At 43.5% G+C, this 22,830-nt stretch overlaps 1 protein-coding gene across 3 annotated transcripts in view; it reads left to right on the top strand.

Moving 5' to 3' along the window:
* Positions 1 to 20,070, top strand: part of BRINP3 (BMP/retinoic acid inducible neural specific 3) — a 439,538-nt gene extending 419,468 nt beyond the window's left edge. For all 3 annotated transcript variants that reach the window (XM_045859062.1, XM_045859042.1, XM_045859052.1), the window contains one exon: positions 18,654 to 20,070. In XM_045859062.1, the coding sequence (XP_045715018.1) occupies positions 18,654 to 19,770 (1,117 nt within the window). In that variant the 3' untranslated portion in view covers positions 19,771 to 20,070. The remainder of the gene's footprint in view (positions 1 to 18,653) is intronic.
* The last annotated feature ends 2,760 nt before the right edge of the window (positions 20,071 to 22,830 follow it).

Here is a 22,830-nt window from a genome sequence, read left to right as displayed (position 1 = left end):
GTTACCAATCCAGTTTCAATCTCCTCGTCTGCCCCAGGAAGGTGCTGGGCAAGGCGATCTCCCAGGCCCTCCCCTGCCCTCATTCCAAGGGCTCCCTGACTCAGGGTCCACTGTGAGCGCCGAACTAATTAATTTCCTCAGTCACCCTCACGACACTGGATGGAATATATTTTCTCATGATTTTCGAGAAGGGGATTCATGTATCTGCAAGGATCCCGGTGAAGCTCCAACTGTAATTCTGGCTTTCCTGAAAGGCACAGAGTTGCGTTTCTGACCATGGACAGCAACCCCGTACATGGGGCAACTACTCTCTTTTTCCCTGTTCTTCCAACATTGACCTTGAACACACACGCCTGCCTCCTGATAAGCTAGGGAATGGCGCCAAATCCATGCGAATGCCCACACCGTTACATGCGATGCTCTCTCTGTGTTCAAGACTGTTTCCTAAACATAGAGTATGAACATGTGAGCTTTCTAAAGCAGTTTTTGGACTGTTTAAATGGAAACAATTTCTTTAAATAGGACCGTGTATCATTTTCATGAATCACATTATCATTTGCATTGTACATACGTATTTATAGAGCAGTTTCTCAATGTTGTACTTGTTGCTGGGCTCCAGGAATAAAAACATAAGATGGGGCTACCAGGCCTCCAAAGCTTAGGAGCTTGGGAAAGGTGCAAACTGTATAAAGGATATCGATCCTTTAAATGACTTCAGACCCCTGGTGGGTGGGGGAGCTGAAGGTAATTTGGAAATTCTCTACTGGGCTTGTCCATTTCCAGAAGGACAGGCCTTAGGCAAATTTTTATACAACTCTCTAAACAAGGGGAATTTAAACAAATATGTGGGTGTGGATGCATTTCGCTAACGCTTTGAAGAGAACGCTTAGAGACGAGCCATTACATACAACTTCCGGGTGCCGTCTGAAATCGGACAGCCGGGCCCTGGCCAGCCACGCTGCCCCTGGGAGCGTCACACTGGGGACTCATTTTTTTCCCCTCTTGCTGAGTGATGTGCTGTTTATTTAGAAAGTAATTTTTAAATAAGCTTTTCATAAACCAAACAGTAGATGTGGTGATTGTAAGTAGGGGTAAGAGACAGTTAAAACAGTGAAACAATAAAATCTGGTGAATGACTGGATAGGGGGGAAGTATAAAGAATTATGCAGGATTCTGAGACTTGACCCTACTTGCACACTAAGCCTGTTACCTTTCATTGACGTTTACCAAAGGCACACGACTCCTCAGTCAGAGACAAGCTGTGTAAACATCAGCATCGATCCCCGAGCCTCCAGCTCACACAGGGGCGATGTCAGGGCGCCAGCTGGAAGCTGTACAGGGGTAGGTTATTGTCACAGCGGAGAAGCCCAGCAGCAAAGCACCAAGGGTCCAACACCTTCGGGAGGAGGGGGAACAAGCATTGTAACCATCATAAACAAGGCACTCCTCCTGGGGGTCGCCCGGTCAGGCTGGAATTGCCTTGACCTCTTCACTGCCCACGTGACCAGCTACAGAAACTGCTGAGTGTCAGGGGACAGAGCAGCCTTGCAGCCTGGCTCACTTGGCAAGAATGTGCCGGCGGGTTCAAGGCCCGTGGTGACTGGGTTCCAACAGGGGGAGGATTCAAAGCTGACGCCCAGGTTTCCCAGCCTAGACCTCTGACCTCCGAGGAGCATGGCCTCAGACTGTCATCTTTAGGCTCAGTGGCTGGCCCAGACAAAGCGTCGTTTATCTTTATCTGTCTCTATATTTTATCTACATCTCTATGTGAGTTTCCTTAGGGCTGCTGAAGCAAATGACCACAACTGGTAGCTTGGAAGGAAGGAAGGAGGGAAGGAAGGAAGGAAGGAAGGAAGGAAGGAAGGAAGAAGGAGGGAGGGAGGGAGGGGGAGAAAAACCAGACATTTATTCTGTAAACACTGAGGAAGCTAGAGATCCCCAATCAAGGCATCAGCAAGACCGAACTTCCTCTGAAGGCCCTTGGGCAGATCCTTTCTTGCTCCTGCTGCCTTCCAGTGGTTGCCAAATTCTTGGCATTCCTCAGCTTGGGGTTCCACCACTCCTGTCTCTGCCCCGTCGTCCCCTGGCCTTCTCCCCTCCAGAGGCCTGTGTCCCGTGTCATCTCCTCTTTCTATAAGGACACCAATATTTGGATTTAGAGGCCACCCCGATGCAGCATTGCAAACATCCTATTTCCAAATAAGTTCATGTTCCAGGAGGAATTTGGGGGGATACTATAGAAACCATTATAACATCTACATCTGTCTCTAGTCAGTGACTATGTAAATGAATCAGTACATGAATGAGCAAATGAACAGATGAATGGATTCAAGACCCTGTAGTTGGATGAACAGTGGGCCCAATGGCAGAAAAAAAATATGAGACAACAAAAGGATTTCAATTAGCCATGCTGACAGAACTTGATAATGGGACTTAAGGTGGGGAGGGCCCTCCAGCAGTTGGCAAAAACATGAGTGCTGTCACCCACAGTGTGCTTATTGGTGTAATGTATTATTCTTCCAATGACATCACCCTAGTATTTAGTCCCCATCACTTAATCCATAGCCCATCCAACCTGCAACCTCAGTTCAGGTCTTTCCACCCGCAAGGGGAGTGTTTTTATAACTCCTCCTACACTTGGCATAGAAATTTCTTCCTACGCTGCCATACGCTAGCATAACCTATAATCTGCTTTTTATTTAGATTATATGTTTATTGCATATGTTTATGCATTTCTAGCATGATACACACTTGGATTCATATAGAAAATCCCCTATCTATTTTTAATCCCCAATTTCCCACTCTCCTCACATAATATTATCTAAAGTGATGCTGGATATATAATTACAACTTAAGTACCTACTCACTAATCTTCCATATTTATGTTTATGCAACCTTTCTATGAGTAGACTAATTCAGATTTTTGTATGAATTTTAACATACTTCAAAATAAGGAAACAAGGTAGTAACACTTGTTAGTATTTATTTATAGACCTTTCCTTTGCTGTTAGGTAGAAATGCATGGAAAGACACAGTTCAACAGGACTTTCTGAGCAAATTGCTTTTAAACAGCAGTTGATACTCATCCAGCTTTGATTTTTACCATTTTTGTTTCATCTCTAATGTTAATACACCATTTTCACTATCTCCATATTTCCAATAATGAAACCCACTTTGTTATGTTCTTGGAGGTTACGCCGGTAACAGCCGGTTGTTAATGAAGCAAATGCCAGTTCCTACCCAGCACAGCGTGCGACCGATTCAGTAGGGGGGTGTCTCTCAAGACTTCTTTCTCGGCTTTGCAAATGCGTCTGATCATTACATATTTAATTTCATTTCAAGGCATTTTCACCTTGGAGGACGACAGGGTGTGTTATATTCAAGGGTCTCCTGTTTGCATGTTCCCTAGTTTAATGTCAATTCGCTAGGATATGTCACAGCTTAATGTAACTCTTCTGGGGGGAGGGAGGCGTCTGTGCACCTAGAGATGCATTATTGTGAGTACTGTACCTACTTGATTCAGATGATATTTTTTAAAACTGGCATCTTTGGAATGCAATCAGTTTTAGGGAAATCCTGCAGAAGGTTTGGGATGTCGTATTTAAACACTTGCCGTGAAGGAAACGTTACTTTCGATGACAGTATTTAGGTGTCCTCGTCAAAGAAACTGCTCGGTGTTTCCTTTCTTGTATGTGGTATTTCCCAGTACACATCTCCCATACAACTAACTGTTTCCTAGTCCCCTTTCGTGGGATGGGAAAACTTGACAACCGAGTGCGTCATCACGCACCCACTGCGTGAGTGCCGCGGAGGGCGGAGGAAGAGCGAGCCTTTTCACGTCTCTGCATTGCGAGGCTTCAGAGTCACTAGCGCCTCATCACCAGCCCTTGCGCTTTTTGTTTTTTAAAATATATCCTTTCCTAATGGCCCATGACAGCAGGAGCTCCTTCAAAAGATAAAATAAATAAAAATAAATAGAAATGAATCCCATCTAGCCATTTGAAGGGAAAAGGAAATGCAGCAATGAGATATTTATGCACTAGATTTGACAGAGTCACACACTGACGGGTGAGTGTATTGCAGAATGACAAGGCCGACAAGGAGATGCTCTTCCAAGGGTCAGGGACACTGAGGGCAGGCATTGGTCCTGACCTCCGGACCGCGGCAATATCCAGAGGCGGCCTGCAGGGGGCCCCAGTCTTGTGGCCACAGGCTGCCCCCAGGTTTTCCACCTTCAGTGCTGCTAATTCCAGATTCTGGGGCTTCCTTCCGTCCAGAAGGTGTGGGACACAAGAAGACACATGTTAGGCGGCAATCCATCAAAATAAACGACAGTTAAATCTTGCCACAGCTGCCCTCCTGTTCCTCCGTAGTCCTGCCCAGTAACGTGTCTTAGCGAAACACAAGAAAGTTACCTAAAATACAGACATCTGCATTCAGTGTAAGTCAACTCTGTGGGTAATAAGCACTTTAAAAAATGATAGAAGACAAAAAAAAGGTTACTCTAATGTAATATCTTAAAAGTTTAGAAACCACCAAGAAGAACCCATATGTAGAAGATGTGAACTTTCAATGTTGGTAATGGGAACATGGAAATGTAGCTAATTGAATTTCTTTGTTGTGTATTTAGCTACAGACCAGAACATCAGAAAAGAATAAACTGCAATTATTCTTTGTTTTTTTTCTTCTGATCTCACATACTATTTCAACAGATTTTAAAAGATCAATTTTAACAATTATGAATGATGTGGAGACATAGCTTTTCTCACAGGCAAATAAGCCAGAGAGGGCATGGAATGGCCTGTTGGAAGAAGCTTTGAATTGAGTACTATGCCAGGAATTAAACGAAAAATCTCAGCTCACTAAGTGGGTTTTGAATAAACAAATAAATGGCTAATTTAGGTTTTCTCTCTTTCTCTATAATTTTTTTTCTCTCCATCTCCTCTTTCCCTGACACAAACTCTTGCTACTTTTATGTATAGATGGGCCTCTTAGAATTGACTGAAGTTTTAATTACCTGACGGAAATACCATTACCTTTTATTGTGCCTTTAAAAAGCAGCTGGTTTTATGGGAATGCAGGATTAAGAAGTGCGTAAGAGTATCATATGGCCTATTTAGATCCCAGCTCATCCATTCCAGGGTTCATGTTCAGAATAACTTCACTCCTCACTGCAATTCACTTCCCTCGTCTGCAAAGTGCAGAAGATATGAGTACCTGTCTCAGGTTCATGTTCAGTTTTAAATGACTTAATAAAGGGAAGGTGTTTGGAAAGATTCCTGGAATGCAGTACACAGTCAATACGAACTGCCATGGTAAAATGAAGTCCTCATAAAATTACTTCGTTATGACAAAATTAAAATATAAATGGCAGTTAATAAATAAATGTGTTTGCTTATATACAAAGTAATTATTGTAAGGCTAAAATTAAAAGAAACCTTAGCATTCCTTTGTGGTTAAGCTGGGAATATAACCGAACACTTAGTTATAATAGGCAGTCTTGGTACCGTACTTTTTATAATTACCTGATCTGAATTACAAGCTAATTTTTTGGATGCAAGGAACTGTATTTTATAATGAAAGAATTACAGACACAAAGCAGTGTATTTTGGGAAGGGTTTTTCCTATAATGGTGCTTATGGATGTACTTCTGAGGTTATGCTCCGGAAGTAAAGAGCCTCTACTAACGACCCTCCTTGGCCACTTGCTCATCACCTGTACGACCTCGGGGAAGTTGCGGAGCCTCCCTGAGCCTCAGCAATGTACTCTGTAAAAAATTGGCAGCAAGAATGTTTACCTTGGAGAAGTGAGAATGAAATGACTGTTAGGTAAAGGGCCTAAAATAGCTGCTTAATCCACCTTAGGCATCTTTGTCTTCTCTCCCAGAGCGCACGGGGAGGCCCTTGGGGAGCAGCTGTGTCTACTGCAAACCCATTCCTTAGCCTAGTTCCCGTGGTATGTGTGAGCATTTTATTTCCCATCTACACAGGAGAAAACAGAAGTGTAGGGACAGACAGAATGCCCTTGTATTGTCTTGATTACACTGTACGTGCTACTTTTGTAAATGAATATGCTTTCGGTAATTAGAGTTTGGTTTGAAATCAGAGTTCTTGTGTGAGTGTGTGTGAGTGTGTGTGTGTGTGTGTGTGTGAATTTGGGGGCAGTATGATTTGAGGGCAGAATGTTAATTTAAACCTAAAAACCAGTAGCTATTTGGAATCACTTGTGAGATTTCTCTGTACCGTCTTCCCCAAAAGACAATGCACCTGGATGTAATCACACCTTTGATGTCAATTTCTAGTCTCCAGGTAATTATTTAGGGATAGTTGAGCCAGTTAAATGGCACCACAAGGAACCCATCAGCCAAATCCAGGAAGCAGGGTATATTACAAAACTGGTCTCATTTTCAAAAAAAAAAAAAAAGAGTCAACAGCATGGGATAAACAAAGAAGGAACCACTGGAAAAGACTTAAGTGGCAAAACTCCTAATGAAATGAGTAGCTCTCTTTGGATCCTGATTTTTTGAGAATTAAAAAGAATTATTTGTAGATTTTCAGGGAAATTGCAATATGGCCTGGGTATTAGTCACTGTCAATAAATTCCAGTTAGTTCTGGTGTGTGATCATGGCAATGGCGATTAGGTAGGTGAATGTCCTTCTCACATTTTAATCTTTGAGATACGCACAGACATGCCCACGGGCTCCTGGAGCTGAGGCTGGGTGAGGGACGCCCGGAACTTCAGGTGGGACCTCTACTGTCTGCGTGCATTTGAAGATTTTATACTTGAACGTGGAGAATTAATAAAAATGGAATGTAAGCTTCTAAAGAGTAGCTATGATGTGTCTCAGGGGCTTTAAACAATTATGCATTAGGAACTTAAAAGATACATATTGCATTACATGTGTTGTTATGTGCACATTTTAGTTTGCCCTAATACAGGATTTTTGTAGATATTTGTCCTAATACAGGATATTTGTAGATATTTATAGGACTTTTGTAGATGTGTGTAAATATTTAAAGATTGATACTCTTACAGAACAGACCTAGGAGGTAGGTGAATGGTATACTGTTACCAAAAAAAGACCCCCCCTTTTTCTTTAGGGGTCTCCCCGCCACTAGGTTCACTATGGCCGCCGCCAGAGGAAAGACGTCTCTCCATGCCAGGGATTTGTGCAAAGGAAAGGAATTATTTATTTAAAAGCTATACAGACTCAGAGGAGTGACTTAATGTCTTCAATAAAATGTTCAAGTCCTTTAGGATACCCAGAGACACACACAGTCCTTCCTTCTCCCTCTGCCCAGTCTGGGGTACCGTATCTCAGGAAAAGAAGCAGAAGTCCATGATTCGGGCTCCCAGCACCATCAGCTGTGTTGCCACCAGGATCTCCAGTTAATCCGTTAATCCAAAGCCATGTGGCACCTTCTCATGGTCCACCAGCAAGAGTCCTTTCACCCCTTTTCTTCCAGGCAAAGTCTCTCCTGCTTCCTAAGCCACATGGCAAAAGGGAACACCCCAAAGCCTCATGGTTCTGACTCTCACCAAAGCCTTGGAGTCCCCGTTCTGCCAAAGCCATGTGGTTCTCTCCCTCACATGGCTGCTGCGCCTGGGTTTTAAATCCCCGCGCCAGTCTTCCTCTGCAGCCCCATTTCCGACTCCTCCTACAAGCAGTTACACCTGCCAGGACTCCTGTAATCTTCCAGCTTTGCTGGGCTGCCTGAGTGAGTCTGGGCAGGCGTGGCCCCATGGCATGGAGCCAGTCATCTCCAAGTTCTCCAGAAGGCGCTGTAACCAGGGCGAGTTGCCTCCCAGTCACATCATGGGTTGAAGTCACTCCCTTCCTCCTGGCTGAAAGTATGGCCACAGCTATTGAACATATCTATGAAACCAGTTAAAGGTTATAGATGTGTTAAATGACCACGCCAGAGGTTAGCTGCAAAGCTGTGGCTGTGCAAAACAGCTCTGAATGGCCCTGCTCCCTGTGTCCCAGCCCCCACAGTTCAGACTTGTGGGGGTGAGGACATCATATATATTTTTCTAATATTTGCTGGACACCTTGAGTTCTGGACCCCGTTACAAATCCCTGTTTGGGGCCCCCCCTCTTGGCTGCACTCTGTTACAATACTACAACTATAATTAATTTAGCCCACATAATGATAAGACTTTTAACAATCAAATTACAGAAGCATTTAGAACTTTCAGTTCCATAGAGGCATTAAGTTGAGAAGGTCAAGTATATTTTGCATGAAGTAGGAGTTTAAATACCCAAAGTAGTGGCGAAAGTTGCCTTTTTACCAATTATAACTTGACTTAAGGAAGTAATAATCTTTTGAAGTTGAAGAATAACTCTGAGGATTTGGGTGTTCCTATACCCAAAACACTGTGTTTCACAGTTGTCTCAAAAAACAGGAATCTGTCTTTGTGCACAGAAATTTCAAGAAACACGAGGCACCCAAAGTCATCGAACATGACCGAATCCCAAACATTTTCTGTGCAAATAGCCACATATTTCAGTGTCTTCAACTCATCCCTTCAATTTCTCTTCTGGCGTCTCCTCTATAAATAAACATTCATGTTTACCTCACTCAATTTTTGAATCAGAAAATCTATTAAGAAAGTAATGGAAATGTGTTCATTTGAAATCGCATCTAGTCCCTTCAGAACGCTGTGTGTACACTGACGGCTGACACTGCAAGACCACTTGACAAGACTGACCCCTGGGTAGACATCCGGTTATGGGGTAGCCATGCTACCTTGAATTTAATTTGCCACACGAATTACAGAAAAGACAGCAGGTGTTTTTGTCTAACCCCATTGGTTGTGATTAGAGGGATGACAGAACTATGGAAATTAATGTTGACACACGGCGTTGAGAGCTCATTTTCCTGTGGGTGTGACAAACCACAGCATATCTGAAATGTGTGTGTTTCCCCTTTGGTTGTAAAAGCAGATGTTGTCTACCTCAATCCATTTTCAGCTATTAACAGCAGCTTTTAACTACATTGGTGAAAGGTGGGGACTTTGAATTAGTCCTTTGTCCAAGAGCAACTTGACATTGAGTTGGAGGAGAAGCTTAAGGCTGGCAGAATGTAATGTAACACGTGGAAAAATATTAACAAGTATAAGCAACGATATAGGCGGCTTCAGGGAACGACATCATTTTTCCACTGACTTCACAGCCTACAGGAGGCAATGAATGGTGGTCGCCATGAGTGGTAGGGGATGAAAAGAATGCAATAGCAAAAAAAAAAAAAAAAAAGGGAATCACATGACTCCCTCAAAGCCAGCTTTTTGAGGTAATACAGTTGCTTTCTTTCTCAGATGATTCCTCCGAGAAACATACACTTTTATGCCAAATCTCATTTCCCTGTTAATGTGTAAGGAAGCCAAATAATTGAAAGGTCCGTAGAACATGTTCAGAAGACCAATTTCATCCACCGTATGTGATGTGTAATCAGAGACAGGAAACATTTTTATTCTTTCTTTCTCCCCCCCCCAAATATTCTTAAATCAAATAGTAGAGCTACAATAAGATGTTATCTGTGACCTTGGCTTTTCTCCAGCTGTTCGTGATGGACCGCGGGGGACTTCCTGCTCTGTCTGAGAGCTTCTCCTTGTCACTCTGTCCACAGTGCACTGAGCCAGTATGTGGGGGTCCTAAGTTACTATGGTTTCTGAAGGTTCAACCTTGATTTCTTTTGCTAACAATATGCAAAGGCATAGAAGGTGCTTTCACATATCATCTATTCTGGAAGAAACTATAGAAAATAATGAACTCAGACACTGGTGATAGAACAAGAGATTTTTCAATATTGAAAGGGAGGCAGGCACAGTTATGTACTTTTCAGGAGAGAGGCTGTGGGTGTTTTCCAAAGATGTTATAAGAAGCAAAATGTAGAAATGTTTGTCAAGTGATAGGTGAGAAATATATTCAAGGATTGACTCTCTCTTTGCTCTTCAATGTTGCTTTATTCTAAAACACCTCCCAAGTGGAATTTTTATTCCAAATTTCCCAGGACTTGGTAAAGGAAAACCAGTTAGAGTTTTGATAGCTGAAATACAGAAACTAGGTTGGGACCAAACAGGGAAGATTTTTTTTCTGGCATGCCAGATATCTGATAATCCATTCCTGTATCAAAACTTACTAAATGTGTATCCTTAAAAGTAAACAATATTTGGTTGATTTAATTCATGAGCACAGTTCTTCAGGAGAGGTGTGGCTTCCTTCTTTCTTTCCCACATATAATTTAAGCAGACCCACTGTTTGGCAATGGGAGTAATCCATCATCTTGGAACTTCGTGTTCATCCTCAGCGGTCTGTGCCACCTCCACCTGCATGATCTCTAGGTGCAAACGATGCAGCCCCAGGCATTTTGCCTGGGTGTTCAAAGATGGTTTTAGGGGGGGAAGAAGACGAGGGGATGACATGATGGCGATCATGGAAAAACAGAGAACTTGACATAATTGTGTTCAATACTTTTACGAGCAAAATATACTTCGCTATTTTCTTTTAACCTGGCAGATGGTGCTTTGGATTCTGAAAGGGAAGTTGTGGGTTTGATTTCGTTTTTGTGTCTTTCCTGGGGAGGTTAATGTGTCAGCGGAGTCTCGGGGAAAGTTAAGGCATGGACCTATTTTCAATTTGGAGGAATACAAAGAGGTTGTAATTCATAGCAATTATAGGAGTGAAATATGAGAGGATAAAAGGAAGTGAGAACTAAGACATTTCTTCTACAAGTCCAAATACTGTTTAGAAGGACACTGAAAAAGAGACTTTCAATTTACTGGAAGAGAAAAAGTACACATCGGATTAAAAACTCCAGCATGTATGTATCGGTTTACTGACTTTGTTTCACTGGCTTTGTTGCAAATGGATTCTCTAAAGTGTTCAGTGTAAAAACAAAAAGCACTGAAGCCCTGGCTGGTGTGGCTCAGTCAGTGGTGCATCATCTGGTAAACCGAAGGTTGTGTGTTCAATTCCTGGGCGGGGCACAAGTCAGGGTTGCGGGTTCAGTCCCCGGTTGGGGTGCAGAAGGTAGGCAGCTGATGGATGTTTCTCTCTGTCTCTGGAATGTAATCATACACACACACACACACACATACATATACACATATACATACACATACATATACATATGATGCAGATCCTCCCTGGCAGGACCTGTGTGTGTGTGTTGTGGTTGCTATGAACAAATCACACGGACAACAGAAGTCCTGTGGAGAAAAAGGGACAGCATGGCCACTCTCTGAGAGAGAGAGAGAGAGAAGGCCAGAGCCCCCAGCCCCTGCCTGGACAGGTTTTTAGGAGAGGTGTGGCTTCCTTCTTTCTTTCCCACATATAATTTAAGCAGACCCGCTGTTTGGCAATGGGAGTAATCCATCATCTTGGAACTTCGTGTTCATCCTCAGCGGTCTGTGCCACCTCCACCTGCATGATCTCTAGGTACAAACGATGCAATATACTTTGATATTTTCTTTTAACCAAAAAACTATTGCTTTTCTGGGGACATTGCATTGAGAATGGTCCTCATTTACTATGCACAGGCTTGCTGCAGGTGATTACTTTTTACAGACAACAAAGGAGAGAATGTTGCTAATTACATCAAAGAGAAGGATGTTGCAGACCAAAGGGAAAAGTGGTTGAACCGGTCACACTCCATACTTGGGAGGTTTGGCTCAGACTTTAGGAAGTCACAGTAAGCACTTGCTGCCTCAAATCAGGGTGAGGGAGTTCTAGCAAAACCAAGTGTCATAGCGGCCTAGGTACAATGCAGGCCTGATCCCCCACGGGAAAACCTCTCCATGGGCATGGTCCTGTGTGCCACTTGCTCCCCACTGGTTTTCCACGTGGAGGCTGAGCTACATTCCCACACCACACAAAACGGTTCCATATATATATATATACACACACACACACACATATACATACACACACACATATACATACACACACACACACATTCCATATATATGACATTGTGAATATGTAGGCTGTTCTCTGGCTTATGTGGTGCCACAGTCAAGGAATTCAGAATAAGCTAATACTCAGTAATTTCAATATCAGCTCAGTCACTATTACTTGACATTTCAATAAATCCTCCTAACCCAAGAAAATAGCATACACTCTCAACATTAACTTGACATTGTTTCAGAACAGTTGCATTATCAGGATATGGCTACCCTAGGCTAAAAATATGCACAGTAACTTTTAAAAAGTCTTTTTTAAAATCAGACGTGCCTCCGGGCTTTGTCTGACTCCAGCACGGGAGAGTTTGGGCACAGCGACTCCGCCCGACGGGGTTAAGGCCGTCCCCGATGGCTGAGCTCCTCCCGGGCCGGGAGGAACCGGTGTTTCTCCTGCTGACGCTGTCGCAGTGTGGCCCCACTCCCTGTCGGAGGTGCCAGGCACGTGTCTTCCTCTGGGGGCCAGCAGCGTGCATCGAGTGGCAGGTGCGTGAGAGGCTCCATTGTACATGAAGTGCCTGTTTATTCACTTGCACACTTTCGCAGAAGAGACAAGTGACCTGAAAGTCCATCCATTACGGTTCCAGACATACGAGGTGAGTCCACTGTTTCTTCCCTTAAACAGCTCAGCTGGCCCAGGGACACCCGGTCCAAGTCACTCCCGAGTCCCGGGTACGCGGCGGTTCTCACCGCCACCTGACTCTGACATGTGCGCCCCGTGGGTGTGGTGCACCTTCCTTGGCTGGAACCGCGGTGGTGACAGAGCGCCGGGGCGGCGGTAAGCTGCCAGTGGGAGCCCCATCTTCCTCTCACGCGGTGCCGCTTAATCCGGCTCACGTCTCTCCCCAAAGCTTCTCTGAGCTTGCCAGATCATTTCAGATAAACGTCACCGTAGCAAGTAGGCTGAGAATGCAATTACCGAGAAAAAGGCCCTTGCTCGATTTTTGTTTTTACTTTTTATCTCTGTCTTGGGCCAGCAACATCCCATGTCTACAGACAGCCAGCACTGTCATGTCTGGGGACATCCGATTGTGCACCATCGTCCCCTCACCCAGGAGCGTGGGTAACCACAGTATTCACTGCACAGAGTTGTCGCAAGGGCTAAGGTGCTAATATACAGAAAACATTTCATTGTTCCCGGGCACCCAGTAACTGCCCTGTGTGTATCTGTGACTCTTACTGAATGGTGCCCACGAGGAGTGTGTGATTACTTCGGTGGCCCTGAGGACTGGCGAGCACGTGGTTTTGACCTGCAGCAAATACGTTCTGTGGCTCTGATGCACTAGCTCCAGAGTGGCCTTTGCTACCCCTTGGCTTGCAAATAACATGTAATTTTGTAAGGTCCATCTTTTTATTAGAATACTTATCCCATGTATCACAAGACAGAAATGAATTAGTCATCTACTCTTTTCAGATCGTGATTTCAGTAATTATTTACATATCGTGTGTCATTTTCTTTTTATCTTACAAGGGATCATTTTGTCATCAAAAGATAATACATGAATTAAAAAGGAGATATAAAATGAATTTGTAAGCAAAAAAATAATAATACCTACTTATGAAATGATTTGACAATGAGTTCACTGTTCGAAAGTTAAATTAAGCCTAAGCTGACAAGGCTAGGGAATAAACTTGGGGAATTCTCCCCCTGCCAACAGAGCAGATTAGGTTCCTGAAGTGACACAGCTTCTTTCTCTCTGCCAGCTGATAAGAGGCTGGCATTGGTACCGCTGTGCTTTGCCCTGCAAAGGGAAAAGAAGGGGACGTTTTGCATACCCACTGGGTTTGTGTCGCGGCTGGTATCATCCAGAGCGAATCAGTTTCCCCCCAATCAGATGATATTTCGGTTAATGGAACAGCTTGCGCACTGAGAGAAAAAAAAGGGATGTTGTACGTTACGTAAGTCTGCCTGAGATGCCCCAGGACAGAGTGCTGGCTCCCCTCTTTGTTTTTTGAACGGATGTAGGCTGGCCGTGGAAGCTAATTCATTATTGGCTGGAGTCTCCTCAGGAAAATAATGAGGCCAAGAAAAGGCTAGACGAATTGGATTGCCTTTGTCTTCTCCATAGTCGGTGGGAATGTTCTTATTTTCTTTTCCACAGGCTTCCATGTAACACTAAATCAGAAAATCGAGGGGCTCATCGCTGTCTCCGTCAACTCAGTACTGAGTAGCCAAAATGCCCCGGGCTGGTGGGGTGCAATGCCAAAGGCTTAGTTCTTGCAGTCTGTCGGCTGGGAGACAGAGCTCAGCACACAGACTCAGTGCCCGGAGCGGCTGGCTTCCTGGCTCACCCCGGGAATAGGAGTTCGGCATGAAATTGAAGAGGGTAAAAACGTTCAGTCCATTGCAGTATCTATGTTCTGTTTGTTTCTGATGAAAAAAAAATTGTGTCAGATAGGGCCACAGAGCTGTGAATTGCCATTCCTTAAACCATTGTACAAATTTCGCAACATTTAGCACATACACACAAACCGTAGTGTTCGTTTATTCCCACATAAGGGGACGTTTTTAGGGGCCTGGATCACCCATTTTCTTCAGGTGGTATATTGGCAGGACCACTACCCATACATATGACTCAGAATATCGCACTCTGTCCCCAACACTAGGCCATGTCCAGCCATAGCTCTGGGCATGTGACTTTAGAGACTCTTTTTATGAATGAAGGTCACCAAAGCAGGACCCCGGCCGGTGATAGTTCCTTGATGTTTTCCCTCCAATGGTTCAGTTTTTTTTAAGAACTCTAGAGCTTCAGGATCTCCATTACATCAGCACCTCAATGATGACCAGTTTGGGGATTACAGGTCAGTCAATCAAATCCTAAAGAATACCATGCGGCCTAGAATGCCCTATTGTTATTTGGAAGAGTGACAGTAACAGAATATTATTTGGTGTTATCTGTCTGTGACTAAGCTAATAATCAGCTTTTGGGTTTTTTTTTAACGGCACTGGGTGCTTAATCCCAAATTTATATTTAGTTTAAAGTATTAGAGTCTGAGATGAATGAATCTATGAAGGCTGATAGGAAATGCCCTATCCAAAAGAATCATATTTAACTTCCAAAAGGCCCTGAAATTATATTATTTAGGTTTTACCTTTCAGGTCCACATTGCACAGATATAGAAGGCAAGAAAACATTAGAAGTTTGGAATAAGGGGCCTTTGAAATAAGATTATTAATACTCAGAATTTAACCCCACGAAGAGGTTGTTTTTAAATCAACCTATGTTCTAACACTTTAGTGCAAACCTTATGTATCAGAATATATGTCCTGAATTCGAGCAATTTTGTTTTTTCAGACTTCTGAGAGTTTTAAAAATCTTACAAAGAGGATATGCAGCTACTTTTAAATGTAGTCTATGAGTTGTTGAAGATAGATAAAGAGAAATTTTCCATTTTGTGGAGGAAAAACATTTGTAATTAAGTTGCATACAGTGCTGTTTCTTTAAAAGATGACAGTAGGAATAACTTCCGTGATAATAACCATGAGCACCGGCATTTATTCTGCATTTATTCTGGGCGTGGGCACGCCTTCCGGTGCTTTTCCTTCCGTTGCACCTCTCACAGCAACCTGGGTTCTCTTTCTGGTTTACATCACGAGGCAAGGGAAGCAGCATTCAGGGTTTGGCTTCCAAAACGAGATCGGTGTCACTCAGGAACTAAACTTCAGATCATTCTTTGGTGTCGACAGAAGTTCTGAATGACAAGTGCAGTATTTTGTTTTGATATTTAGGTATAAAAGGAAACATTTTAAGAATATACTTCATAAAGCCTAATTTTGAAGCTATTCCTCTTCAATTTTGGAGATCTTTCTCTTTTACCTTTGAATATATTGCTCTGAAATTTTTCAAAGCTAAAATTTACTTGGTTGGGAAAGAAAGGCCTTCACGATCTTTGGGGTAAGTGGAAAAACCCGCATACAATCCTGAAATCCCCTCCGCCTTCTATTTTTAACTGCCGCTTTCGCCACATTTTCACAAGGAGTACAGAAGACTGTCTATCGTATTTCTTTCCCCTTGAGAAACTGATTCCCTCCTTGTGAGTGCAGTGAAATAGTCCAAAGGACAAGCAGCAGCAGAGGAGGAAATCCGCACTCGGACTCGTCCGACCCAGGGTCGGGGTCTGTGACGACAGCACAGGCCATGGATCCTCACACGTGACAAGCCGAGGCACACTAGAACCCACACACAGCAATGCATCTGCAGAGACTCGAAAAGGATGGGGAAAAGGCTGGGACTTGGAAAGCCATTGCCTTTCTGAAAAAAAAAGAGTGTCCAAGCAGTTCTTTCTGAGGTGCCCTAGTTTTGCGAGCTGCCGCCTTTAGCCTGAGGTCTATTTATTTCATTGTGTGTGTGTGTGTGTGTCCCGGTGATTTGGAGACGTGATTAGGGTTTCCAGTGAGAGATGAATTGGCTCAGGCAATGAGGCTTTGGTTTCAGGGAAGAAAATATCATTTCCAAGCCAGATAGGTCATATATTTTACATTCTGTATATTAGACATAAACAGAACTGCGGGGAGGGAGGTGGGAGGGAGGACTGCAGGGGGGAGAGTGGAAGGCACTGACTCGGGGGCAATGTCACAACCGTATTAAACGTGTATTTTCAGGGCTTTAAATTTCGCTTAAAGGCACATTTATTGATCGGGTGTTCCTTTAATTCGTCTATGCATTTGATGCAATATTCAGTAAACCCTGAAGGGCTGTGATCCCCGGCGTCCTGCTGGGCACCGGATCTGTAACTACAAAAAAGCCCCACTGCGTACCGACAAGCTGGAGCTCACGTTTAACGGGATACGTGGCGCACCAACAAAGAAGTACACCATACTACCAAAATGCATGTGGACAAAGGCGCTATGAGGAAAACCAAGTCAATGTTTTGAGTGGGAATGAAAGAGTTTTTCAATTTACTTAATTTCGGAAAATAGGGAAGAGCTTACTTTAAAAAAAAGTATTACATTGTAAAAGGATGAGCTGTGACCAAAAATCAAATATTGTTCTGAATACCTTAATCAATTCTTTTCTTATTGATTGTTCAGCCAGATTAAGACCTGCATTCTAACGGTATCCTGCATATATTTAAAACGGTAGCCGTGCAATGGCTGAAGCGGGGGTGTCCAACCTTTCCGCGTCTCTGGGCCACAAGGGAAAGAGAAGAATTGTGTTGGGCCACACACTAAATACACAAACACTAGTGAAAACTGATGAGCCAAAAAAATGTTTTAAGTAAACTTACGATTTTGCGTTGGGCCGCATGTGGTCCGCGGGCTGCAGGCTGGCCACGCCTGGCAGCTGAAGGACCGAAGACAATACCAAGTACCTTTTGCAGAGAATCTCATACGCACGACATAAGGAACGCTGGGCACGCACAGGACGCCAAACGTAGATGCCTCCCTGTAACAGGGTGCAGCCAAGAGGGGAGCCCCAAATAGGGATGTGTAATAGGGTCCAGAAGAGCATGGAGATAATGAATGGCTCCACACCACAGGGCACACCTGCATATCTCTTAAGAACGCACTGCAGGCGATATCACCACTCCCGTTTTCCACGTGAGAGAAAGTGGGTAACGGGGCCTGTCCCCCTGTTCCACGCTCATACGCCTAGTATGAACGAGCATCACGGTAAAAGCCAGAGGGTTACCTGAATCCCCAGGTGCAGGCTTCTCCGTCAGTGTCTTACTGAGATTGTGAGCACACAGCAAAGGAGAATGAATAATGTGGAGAAACAGGGAAATAAGATCTTAAATTCGCATCACGATTAGCCTGATTTCTGGGAAGAAATAAGAAAAAAAAACATGTTAATGATTCAAATCAAACACGTTAAACTAACACACTTAACTCTTATTAAAAGAACTCGTTGGTTTTAATGAGACATTTTCAACAATTTTCTTGAGCAGCCTATAAGATCGAACGTGTTTTAATAATATTTTTCCTCTCAGTAGGTACTTGTCCTTTCAGTGTTGACAAAACCCTAGGATTTCAATTCAGTGATTGACAACTTCGAGCTGTTTATTTTTCTTCCATTTTTATTTTATTTCCTATTTAGGGCTTCCCGCGACATGAACGCTCCATGAAGCTAAGGGTGAATGAATGGACGGTCATTATTTATAGGCACTAATTCTCCTCTAGACAGTTTATGATAAAAGCCACTGCTATTTCCTGTTGCTGGATAACTGTATTGACAATCAGTTTCCGAGTATACCAGTGAGATGACATGCAGTCTCTGAAGAAGGAATTATCTGTAGTGAATCTCGTGCAGTGATGAAGGAAAAATACATCTTATACAGGATCTGGCACAAGTAATACCCCTTTTTAATAAAACATTTTGTTGCAAAATCATAAGCATGTAATTCTGTCACATCTCAATGTCACCCTGAGGCATACCACATGCCATTTCAGGTGAACTGTTCAAATTAAAAGTATAACTTATTATGCCCATATTATGACCCTACCAACCACACTCAAGCAAGTGGTACTCCTGCCAGGTCCTGTATAAATATATACAGTCTGTGTATGTTGTACAAATATATATTTATGTTTTTCAACGATGAACAATATGGATCTTTTAGTTCAGTTCAATTACTGCCCCCAGAGGACCTGAAGAAATGTCAGGGCGACTGTGGGAGCTAAATGTCACTCTGCTGCGACCCCCCACCACGTGTCTGTATTCACAGAGCTCCTTCTGTTTTGTATTTCTAGAACCTCCACCTACTGGCTCACCCGCATCCAGTCTTTCCTCTACTGCAACGAGAACGGCCTGCTGGGCAGCTTCTCGGAAGAGACGCACTCCTGCGCATGCCCCAACGACCAGGTGGCCTGCACGACGGCGCTGCCCTGCACGGTGGGCGACGCCCTGGCCTGCCTCACCTGCGCGCAGGACAACCGCACCCGCTGTGGCACCTGTAACACGGGCTACATGCTGAGCCAGGGCCTCTGCAAGCCGGAGGTCGCCGAGTCCACGGATCACTACATCGGCTTCGAGACCGACCTGCAGGACCTGGAGATGAAATACCTGCTGCAGAAGACGGACCGGCGGATCGAGGTCCACGCCATCTTCATCAGCAACGACATGCGCCTCAACAGCTGGTTCGACCCGTCCTGGCGCAAGCGGATGCTTCTCACCTTGAAGAGTAACAAGTACAAGTCGAGCCTGGTCCACATGATCCTGGGTCTCTCTCTGCAGATCTGCTTAACGAAAAACAGCACCTTGGAGCCCGTGCTGGCCGTGTACGTGAACCCGTTCGGAGGCAGCCACTCTGAGAGCTGGTTTATGCCTGTCAACGAAAACAGCTTCCCCGACTGGGAGCGGACTAAGCTCGACCTCCCCCTCCAGTGTTATAACTGGTCCCTGACCCTGGGGAACAAGTGGAAGACCTTTTTTGAGACCGTGCACATCTACCTACGGAGCCGCATCAAGTCCAACGGCCCCAATGGCAACGAGAGCGTCTACTACGAACCTCTGGAGTTTATCGACCCTTCCCGGAACCTGGGCTACATGAAAATCAATAACATCCAAGTGTTTGGCTACAGCATGCACTTTGACCCGGAGGCGATCCGGGACCTGATCCTGCAGTTGGACTACCCCTACACTCAGGGCTCGCAGGACTCGGCGCTGTTGCAGCTGCTGGAGATCCGAGACCGTGTAAATAAGCTCTCCCCGCCCGGTCAGCGGCGCCTGGACCTGTTCTCCTGCTTGCTCCGCCACAGACTCAAGCTGTCCACGAGCGAGGTGGTGAGGATCCAGTCCGCTCTGCAGGGGTTCCATGCCAAATTGCCAAACACCGTGGATTACGACACGACCAAATTATGTAGTTAACCATTCCTGTCAAGCACAACCCAAAATCTTGAAGGAGTTTTTACAGTGCTTTTGTGGAACCGTTTATGTTTGGAAGAGTAAATTTAAATTGTCTTTTCAATATCTGTCTTATATCCGTCAATAACGTTGGATGGCAATCCACACACGCGTGAACTCGCTGACAATGAATATGTTACACACTGCAGTATCGGTTTATGAATGAAATAAATACTGACACCCGTCTAGAAGACATTCTACTTTTTACAATAAATTTCATTTGTAATTTTATATGTTCCGTGGCAATGCTTTTGTGCATTACACCCTCTAGAGGGAACATAAAAAAGATACCAATAAAATTTTGTAGCTGAACAGTTATTAAAAAGAAGTGCTGTGGGATTCCTTTTTTTTTTTTCGTCCATGAAATGAGTTCTATTTTGATATAGCTTGTTAGAACCTGGGGAAAATTCACGGAGATTTTTTTAAATGGAAACATTTGAAGGTCCCGTTCAAGGGCCTTTAGGGACAACCCGACCCGATAGAATGCTTTGTAAGCTGTTGCATTTTTTATGGAAGCGGCACATCATTATCACCTGTGCTTACAGAGCATTCCAGGAAGCACCGCCATTAGTAGAAGGAGCAAGTAAACTATTTCCCACCTAAATATCACAACGTGTCATGAAGCATATGAAAAAAGTGTGATTCCAAGCACATCGCAGAGAAAGTGAATTCTTACATTTTAAGCAGCTTGCTTAGTCCTTCTTTCTACATTCTGATAACCGATAATCAGTATACTGTACACAATCATTTCATTTCATGTACTGAAAACCTAGTTATTCCACTATTTCCCAATGTCAATTCTATAACATTTAGAATTCACAAATACTAATGTGTTGATAAACAACTTACTGATATAAATACTTTTTTTCCTCTTAGAGAAACTACTATTACTAAAATGTATTTTAAACCTAAAACTCTTTCAATATCAAACTAATTTTAGTTTAAAGTCTTGGTTTGGAATTTAAATTGAGTTCCCATATTTCCCATGGTGTATTATTAGGTATATAATTAGCACATTTTTCCTGTGAACATAAAATGCATTTTTGTTCAGATACACAAATGTGTCTGTCCAGTGTGGTTCTGATATTTATCCCTCGACTCTTGTGTAGATATTTCACAAACGTTTCTTACAGTTTAAACAAATGCACTGTCCAGCCCAGCTTTCCTGATGAGGCCATCAGGTCATTTTTCAGGGCACAGAGAAAGGAAACCAATGACACGAATGAAAAGGAAAAGACTGACAGCGAAATGATTTCACAGATACTCGGGATTCTTGAGATGTCTGATTCTATTTCCAAGTCATTTTAACTGCAAGCAGACCATTCCGACAACAAATACTTATTCAGTCTACCATAAGCAGATCCCTGTTCTCCCATTGTTTTTTGGGTAGCTTGTAGGTAATTCCGTACCAGATGTAAACAATTATTAAACATCATCTTTCTGATGTTACGTCAAATATTCTCTTCATTTAATTCTAACACCAACACTAGGTTATGGATTATTATTCCTATTTTCTTGGTGAGAAACAGGTTCAGCGTGATTTGTCCAGTGACCAGAAATCACAAAGCAAGAAGTTGAAAGATAAGATTCCAACACAGGCTGTTCTGCAAATGACAAAACTGCCACTAGGACTTTTTCCGGAAAAGTCTTGGGGGCCTGACTGTCCAGAGCCTCTGGGGCCCAGACACCAGGGGGCGACACGGGTGGCACCGGTGGACACGGAACGGCAGCCATCCCCTGGCGCGTGAGGAGACTCAGCAATGCTCCCAGCCCGCTCTGCCCCGGCCCTGCGCACACAGGTAAGGGAGTGCCCAACTAGGGCTTTACCCAGAGACGCCCTGTGCCCGGCAGGTGTTGGCACCGAAGTCCCATTGGCCGGGATCAAATTATCCTAGTTTCAGCTGTCAGGGTGACCTTTCTCTCTGCTCTTGCCTTCCCCCACCATAGAGAAGTGATAGCAGTGCTTTTCTCTGAGAGTTGTGTCTAAGGTGCCATGGCTGCAACGCAAGCAAACGCACCGTGCAAATCCTACAGTGCTACACAGATTCAAAGGGTAAATTATCAACACACATTCTCACATTTCTGTCTCATATATTACCAGCTGTTCCCTAGACAATAGACAATAGAATCTAGCTTAACATAACATACATTTGCTTATATATGGGGGGAAACACATTTCACTTTTCCTGAATTGGGCTATACATAAACATTTTTGCTCACTATTGCTTTAGGAACTTGATAACTTTTAATAAAAATAACTTTTCTGTCAAAATCTTATTTAGAGCTAAGGGTTGAAAGATGTATATGTAAAATCCTATTTTAAAAGACTGGGCATTTGCTTTCTTTTTTTGATATGCCTAATTTAGATATTTAAATTAGGAATTAATTGAACTGAATAAATTCAATGAAACCTGACATTCTGAACGTCAAAAATATATATTGAGAATACATTTTCTCCAAGAACACCTCCTTGCTGCTCTAGCTACTCTGATGACTAGCATACTTTGACTTTGCTTCCTATGGCTGGAAGCTCAAGTGGAATTTTAGCAAGTTAAAACAGGATTCAAGAGACCCTTGTCAGCTCAAGAGAAAATGTTGAAATAAATGATGATCTTTTTAACAAAATATTCATCAGTCACAGTGTGCATTCAATATTATTTTGTACTAGTCAGGTGTGCAACATAGTGGTTACACAATCACACCCTTTACACAGCAACCCCCCTGATATCTGCAGTACCCACCTGGCACCCCACATAGTTACCGCAATATTATTGTTGCTATTCCTACTCTGTGCTTCACATCCCAGTGGCTATTCTGTAACTGCCAGGTAGTGCTTCTTAACCCTTTTGCTTTTTTTACCTGGCTCCTCACCCCGCCCCTCTGGCAACCATCAGTCTGTTCTCAGCATCTATGTTCCTATTTTTTGTTGTTGTTGTTGTTCATTTATTTTACTCTTTCGATCCCATGTGTAAGTGAAATCATATAGTATTTATCTTTCTTAGTCTGACTTACTTCACGTAGAAT

This window comes from Phyllostomus hastatus, unplaced genomic scaffold, assembly GCF_019186645.2.
Source record: "Phyllostomus hastatus isolate PE091 unplaced genomic scaffold, TTU_PhHast_1.1 phas_contig_148, whole genome shotgun sequence".
NCBI classification, from domain to species: Eukaryota; Metazoa; Chordata; class Mammalia; order Chiroptera; family Phyllostomidae; genus Phyllostomus; species Phyllostomus hastatus.
Note: the sequence above shows the minus strand (reverse complement) of the source record. Positions and strands in the feature narration are given on the sequence as shown.